General features: G+C 42.9%; 1 protein-coding gene across 2 annotated transcripts in view; it reads left to right on the top strand.

Annotated features, from left to right (window-relative positions):
• Positions 1-965: 965 nt before the first annotated feature.
• Positions 966-9,367, top strand: part of si:dkey-150i13.2 (mitochondrial carnitine/acylcarnitine carrier protein) — a 12,004-nt gene continuing 3,602 nt past the window's right edge. Inside the window, exons 1-8 of one of the 2 annotated variants that reach the window (XM_053643797.1) lie at positions 966-2,146; positions 3,107-3,199; positions 4,242-4,369; positions 4,860-4,950; positions 7,763-7,880; positions 7,976-8,048; positions 8,154-8,263; positions 8,364-8,575. In XM_053643797.1, the coding sequence (XP_053499772.1) occupies positions 2,036-2,146; positions 3,107-3,199; positions 4,242-4,369; positions 4,860-4,950; positions 7,763-7,880; positions 7,976-8,048; positions 8,154-8,263; positions 8,364-8,407 (768 nt within the window). In that variant the 5' untranslated portion in view covers positions 966-2,035 and the 3' untranslated portion in view covers positions 8,408-8,575. Of the gene's footprint in view, positions 2,147-3,106; positions 3,200-4,241; positions 4,370-4,859; positions 4,951-7,762; positions 7,881-7,975; positions 8,049-8,153; positions 8,264-8,363; positions 8,576-9,367 lie in introns of those variants that run through there. The other variant, XM_053643796.1, reaches the window with a different exon arrangement.

Here is a 9,367-nt window from a genome sequence, read left to right on the forward strand (position 1 = left end):
CACACCCATTCATACACTACGGACACTTTGGACATGCCAATCAGCCTACCATGCATGTGTTTGGACTGGGGGAGGAAACCGGAGTACCCGGAGGAAACCCCCGCAGCACGGGGAGAACATGCAAACTCCGCACACACAGGGCCGCGGTGGGAATCGAACCCCGACCCTGGAGGTGTGAGGCGAACGTGCTAATTAATTAATTACATGTGCACTGATTAATACGTGAGCACGTGAAAACAAACATATGAAGACCGTTATTTCAACAGGTTATGACCTGAAATTGCGTGTGAAGTAAACACGTGACGTCATGTGAAAAAAAGTGATCAAGTGTAAAAAAATTAAATCCTCTGAAAAACGGTATGATCTCGAATGTAAATGTAAAACTGAGCTAAATATCAGCGACAACATCATTATTGTGAGTTAATACATTTCAAATAAACCCAATAAAGTTTATGTTGAAGTGTGCTTCTAGTGCAGCTTCTGTATCACATACAGACTGAGTTGAAATGCAGAGAACTAACACCATGTAATCCTACAGTATCTGCTCAGTGCAGGCACAGAGCTAGAGGGTGCCAATACTTTGTGCAGAGTAGTAGTTGGACTACAGTCAATAATTAGACAACTAAACAGTACAAAGTGACCCGAATGTATAAAATAAGTAATGAGTAAATGTGTGTGTGTGTGTGTGTGTGTGTGTGTGTGTGCCAGTAGAGGATGTCAGTGAGTGAGTGTAAAACTTTAACAGAAGCTCTGTGTGTGTGTGTGGGTGTGTGTGTGTGTGTGCCGGTAGAGGACGTCAGTGAGTGAGTGTAAAACTTTAACAGAAGCTCTGTGTGTGTGTGTGTGTGTGTGTGTGTGTGTGTGGGTGTGTGTGTGTGTGTGCCGGTAGAGGACGTCAGTGAGTGAGTGTAAAACTTTAACAGAAGCTCTGTGTGTGTGTGTGTGTGTGTGTGTGTGTGGGTGTGTGTGTGTGTGCCGGTAGAGGACGTCAGTGAGTGAGTGTAAAACTTTAACAGAAGCTCTGTGTGTGTGTGTGTGTGTGTGTGTGTGTGGGTGTGTGTGTGTGTGTGCCGGTAGAGGACGTCAGTGAGTGAGTGTAAAACTTTAACAGAAGCTCTGTGTGTGTGTGTGTGTGTGTGTGTGTGTGGGTGTGGGTGTGTGTGTGTGTGTGCCGGTAGAGGACGTCAGTGAGTGAGTGTAAAACTTTAACAGAAGCTCTGTGTGTGTGTGTGTGTGTGTGTGTGTGTGGGTGTGTGTGTGTGTGTGCCGGTAGAGGACGTCAGTGAGTGAGTGTAAAACTTTAACAGAAGCTCTGTGTGTGTGTGTGTGTGTGTGTGTGTGTGTGTGTGTGTGGGTGTGTGTGTGTGTGTGCCAGTAGAGGACGTCAGTGAGTGAGTGTAAAACTTTAACAGAAGCTCTGTGTGTGTGTGTGTGTGTGTGTGTGTGTGGGTGTGTGTGTGTGTGTGCCGGTAGAGGACGTCAGTGAGTGAGTGTAAAACTTTAACAGAAGCTCTGTGTGTGTGTGTGTGTGTGTGTGTGTGTGGGTGTGTGTGTGTGTGTGCCGGTAGAGGACGTCAGTGAGTGAGTGTAAAACTTTAACAGAAGCTCTGTGTGTGTGTGTGTGTGTGTGTGTGTGTGGGTGTGTGTGTGTGTGTGCCGGTAGAGGACGTCAGTGAGTGAGTGTAAAACTTTAACAGAAGCTCTGTGTGTGTGTGTGTGTGTGTGTGTGTGTGTGGGTGTGTGTGTGTGTGTGCCGGTAGAGGACGTCAGTGAGTGAGTGTAAAACTTTAACAGAAGCTCTGTGTGTGTGTGTGTGTGTGTGTGTGTGTGTGTGTGTGGGTGTGTGTGTGTGTGTGCCAGTAGAGGACGTCAGTGAGTGAGTGTAAAACTTTAACAGAAGCTCTGTGTGTGTGTGTGTGTGTGTGTGTGTGTGTGTGTGTGTGGGTGTGACTGCCTCAGGGTGAAGTGAATAACACATGAGTGTGTGTGTGTGTGTGTGTGTGTGTGTGTGTGTGTGTGAGAGAGAGAGAGAGAGATGGGAGACACGGCGCGAGACCGGCACATCTCTCCGGTAAAGAACTTCGTGGCCGGTGGAGTCGGGGGCGCGTGCCTGCTGTTCGCCGGACATCCGCTCGATACCATCAAGGTGAGAGAGTGTGTGAGAGAGAGAGAGAGAGAGAGTGTGTGAGAGAGATATGTACAAACTTTATTTTACTCTCAGTTTAACACACAGGTTTAGACTTTGTATCACATTTCAAACACACAAAACACACAAATCACATTACACAAAACACAGTGACAGGACTGCACAACACACACACACACACACACACACACACACAACTGCATTTTTAATAATAATAATAATAATAATAATAATAATAATAATGATTAATATACTGTGTATACATATAGACAGGGCCGTTTCTGGCCATTTTGGTGCCCATCATCTCATCAGGAACATCAGGTTTGCCCTTTACCCCTTGTGGTAATCATGTGATGCAGGTTGTAATAGTGCTGATCAGTTAGATGTAATCGTAGTTGCATAAGCTGAAGGGAGTAAAGTAACTGTCTGATGTGTGAAGCTTCACCTGAAACTGGTGTGAAAGAGGAATAATATGTAACATACCATCAATAAACGGTGGGGGGGGGGGGGTTGCCATGTTGGGGGGGGGTTAAACTGAATGGATTGTAATGTGGTCTCATCCAAAACAGCACTTCTTCTAATATTTTTTGAGTGCACTTTTAGTTTTGTTCTGATTGTAATTCGGCCTTAATTAACACTTACAGCAGCTGCACTGTTTAAACTGAGTTTTACCCACTTTGTCTGAACAGTTTTAATCATCAGCAATAATAATATTATAATTTTTTTGTGCCAGGTTTCTTTTGGGTCACTTTATTGACAGAAGTGTGAGTAACAGATCGTCCCCACGCCGTCTCACTCCCTGAAGAACTTCTTCTTATCAGCTCGGCCATGTTTGCTTTGTGTTTGTGAGCTCGTGTCTTATCAGTGTGTTCAGCGTGATACAGCTCTTACTGTTCCACTGACACAAACATCGTGAATAACTGAATCTCTAGAACTCTGTATGTGTTCCTGTTCTCACAGGTTCGCCTTCAGACGCAGCCCAAAGCCTCGTGCAGTCAGTATGTGCTGTACACAGGAACGCTCGACTGCTTCCGGAAGACTCTGTCCAGAGAGGTTCCAGTATATTATTCATGATTTATAGCATTTCGATCAATTATTTGTGTGTAATTACAAATGTGTTAAACTGTTGTATCATATCTATTGATGAATCGCTGGTGGGTAAGAATAACTCACTAATTAGTTCGCTAGTGCGTTTTAAATCTATATATATATTTCAGTTTCATCTGGCTGACATGACTTTATGAAATTAAATTAATTTAAGAATAAAATTACAAAAAAAAGGGCTTTTTTTCTCCATCTCTAGATTAGTGGTGTACAAACTAAATAAAATCAAAGTAAATAAATAAGTAGATATGCAGTTCCGGGTTTGAACACTGGGAGTCACTGTGACATTAAAAACTAAATCTAAACCTGAAATGGCTTCCAGTCTGCGTCTCAGTAAAACTACCTGAATTCTTTATTCAAATACTACTACTATTCATAATAAATAAAGTTGAAATACAACTCCAAATTCTTCACTGTAGTTAAAGTTAAAAAAAAAAGTATGAACTCGTACTTTTATTTACTGTGTTAAAGTAAAATCAGAAGAAAAATTCACAAAAGAATGAACACACAGCAGTTTTAGTTCCTGATGTGAAATTAGTGCTTTTCTCACCACAGAACCCAGGAACAGTGGAGAACTTTAGCTAAAGCTAAGTAACAAGAGCTAACAACGGCTTTAGTCCTAATCTATTCAAAGCTAGTTAGCTAGCATGATGATAATAACTCTGCTATGCTAACTGTTAGCTGTGGAAGCCGCCATGATGAATACAAAGTGAATAGATTGCAGTGATGGGTGGTGATTAGGTCTCATTCTTGCTTTCAGAGCTGGGTTTGTATTTTTTAGGAATGTAGATCTGAAATAATTCTGCTTTATTAACAGCCACTTCTGCCTTTGTCTAAGCATTAACAAGGATAGTTTCATTCAGTCTGATGTTCATGTTCCTGAACTTGTGGGCTCTACACCATGGCTACAGAGGAAGCTGATCTTGTGTCATTTCTCATCCTCTCCTCATCACTTTCTCTATCTCTCCTCCACGGATTCTCCGGGCCGTAGGGAGTGTTGGGTCTGTATAAAGGAATGGGAGCGCCGCTGGCCGGAGTGGCTCCAATGATGGCCGTCAGCTTCTTCGGATTTGGACTCGGGAAGCAGCTGCTCCAGAGCGACCCGTCAGTCCCGATCACGTCAGTATGAAGGAGAGACACTCAGTAGAGATGGAGGAGATTAGGAGGAGAGCACAGGGTGGAGACGAGCTGTAACGAAGAGACAGAGCTCTGTAGCATAAAGAGAAGTTATTAAAAACAGGAAGAATTTAAAGACATACCTTTATATTTATCCTCCTCTTTTTGTCTTCCTACAAAGCCTTGGTTTTTAAAAAGAGATAATGAAATGAATAGAATCTAAAAGCTTGACTGTGTTTACATTTTGCAGAAATATTGTCTTGTATTCGATTATTGAGGTTTATGTTCTGTTTCACTACAAAGGAAATCCTGTGTATTTATTATTAAATAAAAGGAAATCCTTGTGTTTTATTATTAAAGTATTTTAATAATAAGCGTGTGTAACTTTTGTGTGTTTACATTAACTTCACATCCTCAAACAGAAATATCTGTAATAAAACACATCCGCTTTAACCTCCTACTCTCACTCCTGCACCTGGTTCCTGTGTTTCAGCTCCGCACAGACGTTCCTGGCCGGAATGTTAGCCGGAGTTTTCACTACAGTGATTGTGGCTCCAGGAGAGAGGATCAAGTGTCTGCTTCAGGCAAGAACACACACACACACACACACACACACACACACACACATATACACACACAGAGGGGCTTCATCTGCCCAAGCAGGGGTTTAGTCTGCCCATGCAGGGGCTTTGTCTGCCCAAGCAGGGGCTTCGTTTCCCCAAGCAGGGGTTTCGTCTGCCCAATCAGGGGCTTCGTTTGCCCAAGCAGGGGCTTTGTCTGCCCGAGCAGGGGCTTTGTCTGCCCAAGCTGGGTTTTCATCTGCCCAAACATGGGCTTCGTCTGCCCAAGCAGAGGCTACGTCTGCCCAAGCTCAGGTTTCATCTGCCCAAGCAGGGGCTTCATCTGCCCAAGCAGGGGTTTCGTCTGCCCATTCAGGGGCTTTGTTTGCCCAAGCAGGGGCTTCATCTGCCCAAGCAGGTGCTTCATTTGCCCAAGCAGGAGCTTTGTCTGCCCAAGCAGTTGTTTCATCTGTGCAACCAAGGGCTTTATCTGCCCAAGCAGGGGCTTCAATTCAATTCAATTCAGTTTTATTTGTATAGCGCTTTTTACAATGGTCATTGTCTCAAAGCAGCTTTCCAGAAACATATAAACACAGGATAGAGATTTTAAATGTATGAGTTTATCCCTATTGAGCGAGCCGGTGGCGACGGTGGTGAGGAAAAACTCCCTAATATGTTAAGAAGAAGAAACCTCGAGAGGAACCGGACTCAGAAGGGAACCCGTCCTCATCTGGGGAACAACGGATAGTGTGAAAGTAAAGGAAAGTTCATTATGGTTTAATATGAAGTCTGTTTGTTGAACTAGTCCACTGTTCAAAGGAGACCCGAGTGCAAAACTGCATGTGGTAATTGCAGTCCCGGGACCTTAGAAGCAACCGTAGTCCCAGCAACCACAGTGAGTGTGTCCATCTGGAACTGGAGTTGACGAGAGCTCCATCCAGAGGTAGGGCATCCGAACTGTTCAGGCAGGTCCGGAGAGCAGAAAGGATCAGGATCTCTAGTGTCTCCATAAAATCGTGTGTGGCTCGGCAGAAGGAGAGAGGGAGAGAAGAGATTATTAGGACTGTGCTTAGCATAACAGAAAGTCTAGTCAGGGTAGGCTTGAGTAAATAAATATGTTTTCAGCCTGGACTTAAACACTGAGACTGTGTCTGAGTCCCGAACACTAATAGGAAGACTGTTCCATAACTGTGGGGCTCTATAAGAGAAAGCTCTTCCCCTGCTGTAGTCTTCACTATTCCAGGTACCAACAAATAGCCTGCATCTTTTAATGGAAGTAGGCGTGGCCGATCATAAAAGACCAAAAGTTCTCTCAGGTACTGTGGTGCGAGACCGTTTAGTGCTTTATAGGTCAATGATAGTATTTTATAATCAATGCGAGATTTCACTGGGAGCCAATGCAGTGTGGATAAGATCGGGGTGATGTGGGCGTATCTTCTGGTTCTAGTTAGGACTCTAGCAGCTGCGTTCTGGACTAACTGGAGTTTGTTTATGCTCCTACTGGAAGATCCAGACAGTAAGGCATTACAATAATCTAGTCTAGAGGTGACGAAAGCATGAACTAATATTTCTGCATCATGTAGTGACATTATATTTCTTATCTTAGAAATATTTCTGAGATGAAAGAAAGCTATCCTAGTAATATTATCTACATGAGCATCAAATGATAGACTGGAGTCAATAATCACTCCAAGGTCTTTTACTGCTGCACATGATGAAACAGAAAGTCCATCCAGAGTTACTGTGAGATCAGAAAGATTACTTCTAGCTACACGTGGTCCTAGTACAAGTTCTTCTGTCTTCTCAGAATTAAGTAAAAGGAAGTTAATAATCATCCAACGTCTAATGTCCTTTACACATTCCTCAACTTTACTAAGCTGCTGTGTGTCCTCTGGCTTCGCTGAAACATACAGCTGTGTATCATCAGCATAACAGTGGAAGATAATTCCATGTTTACGAATAATTTGACCTAGAGGTAGCATATATAAAGTAAAAAGCAGTGGGCCTAAAACAGAACCTTGTGGAACACCAAATTTAACCTCGGTATGTGTGGAGAAGTCTCCATTTACATCTACGAACTGATAACGATCGGTCTGATAAGACCTGAGCCAGGAGAGGACTGTTCCCTTAATGCCAACAACATTTTCTAATCTATCAAGGAGAATAGTGTGATCTATAGTATCAAAAGCTGCACTAAGGTCGAGTAACACAAGCAGAGAGACACAACCCTGATCAGAGGTCAGTAGAAGGTCATTTGCCAAAACAGGGGCTTCGTCTGCCCAAGCAAAGGGTTCACCTGCCCAAGCAGAGGCTTCATCTGCCCAAGGAGGGGCTTCGTTTGCCCAAGCAGGGGCTTCGTCTATCCCAAATAGGGGCTTTATTTTCCCAAGCAGAGGCTTTGTCTGCCCAAGCTAGGGTTTCATCTGCCCAAGCAGGGGCTTCATTTGCCCCGGCAGGGGCTTTGTCTGCCCAAGCAGAGGCTACATCTACCCAAGGAGGGGCTACGTCTGTCCAAGCTCGTGTTTCGTCTGCCCAAACTGGGGTTTTGTCTGCCCAAGCAGGGTTAAAATTTCCGCACGCTGAAGCATTTTCCGTTCTTTCGTTCTAACCCTATTCCTATCCAGTCTGTCGCATCACCTCACCAGAATGTTGTCCTGCTATTAGATTTGTCTGAGTTCTGTGCTTAGATTGGATTCTTCCTCACTTTAGAATAAAGCCTCAGTAAAACACTGTCCCACTGTGGATGACTTATACTACAAAACAGGAATAAATTGATTTATGGTTTTTAGTGGTGTTTCTATCTGTGTGTGTGTGTGTGTGTGTGTGTGTGTTTTAGGTGCAGTCCATCAGCGGGCAGCTGAAATACGCCGGGCCGGTGGACTGTGCAGTGAAACTGTATAAACAGCACGGTATGCGCAGTGTGTATAAGGGAACTGTCCTCACTCTTATTAGAGGTACGTGTGTTGTATATTATAATAAGTTGTATTGTATGGTTGTGGATATTTATCTCAGGTCATGTGACCTCTCTCATGTTGTTTTGTTCTTTCAGATGTTCCTTCTACTGGTCTCTACTTTTTAACGTATGAATACCTCAAAAATGTCCTCACTCCTGAGGGCGAGAGGTAAACACCACACTTCTTTATCTCCTAATAGTGGAGGCTTTATCACCATTTAATCCCTTTAACTGTCTTCTTCTCGCTCACACACACACACACACACACACTCAGTGTGGACCGACTCAGCACTCCGAGGATTCTTTTGGCCGGAGGAACTGCTGGAATCGTGAACTGGGCCGTCGCTCTTCCACCTGATGTCCTGAAATCCAATTTCCAGACAGGTGAGTTCATCTTTTCTTTATGTTAATGATTTATATATTTAATGTCCCTGTGAAATGCGCTGCGTTATTTGACATGTTGACGTAATTTCCACTTAAACAGGAAGAAGGGGTGGGACATATCGAGTGGCTCCTCCTGCTTTTTAGATAGCCAATAGCGTTTAGCTTACCTTACAACCAGGAAACTTACAACTAGTGGGGGCGGGACACTTCAGATTCTAGAGAGCATTTGATTGGTCAGAAAATCTGATGAGAAGCTGAAGTGCAGAATGATGTCATCAGAATTGTTGATCCGTATCAGTGGTAGAGAGAGACTGTACATTTTGACCGCGTAAATCTTCTAAATTCATTGTTTTGGAGTGCACGAGCTTCTAGAGAACCTTAAGACTAACATATTCATACTAAAAGCCACAAAACTTCCATTTTGATTTCACGGCGGCTTTAAAGTTACTGTTAATATAAACCATTTAGCCTAAAGAGGTGCAGCTTTTCTACACCAAACACTGAGGTGATTGTGTACTTCATCTGATTCTGGATTAGACTTTAATGTTGAATAAACTGGACCTTCTGGTAATACAAACAAAACAAATGCATGATGTAACAGACGTCAGCTGGAACTGATCTGATATTCAGTACCGGCATCAGGTCCATATCATCAGATATCAAAGCTAAAAAAAACTAAATCTGATCCGATTTTGTAACAGATCTAGCTCGAAACTGCTTATAGAAAAACTTAAACAATAAGATTTATATATTAAAAATAATAACAGGTACATTAATTACCATAGCAACAGTGAGTAACTACCTGTTTAGCAGTTTGGCACAGATCTGCACGGTGATGTTTCCAGTTTGAGTTGATTTGACTGAAATAGCTGTAGTTTAGTGTAGTTTATTGTAGTTTAATGTAGTTTAGTGTAGATTATTGTAGTTTATTGTAGTTTAGTGTAGTTTATTGTAGTTCAGTGTAGTTTATTGTAGTTCAGTGTAGTTTAGTGTAGTTTAGTGTGGGTGCTGATGGATGTGTTTCTTCCTGTAAGGTGGTGAAGCATTGGAGGAGTTTAGACGCTCGGCTTAAGTTAAAAAGTCGCTTATTTTAGTAGTTTCAAA

This window comes from Ictalurus furcatus, chromosome 15 (genome assembly GCF_023375685.1).
Source record: "Ictalurus furcatus strain D&B chromosome 15, Billie_1.0, whole genome shotgun sequence".
NCBI lineage: Eukaryota > Metazoa > Chordata > Actinopteri > Siluriformes > Ictaluridae > Ictalurus > Ictalurus furcatus.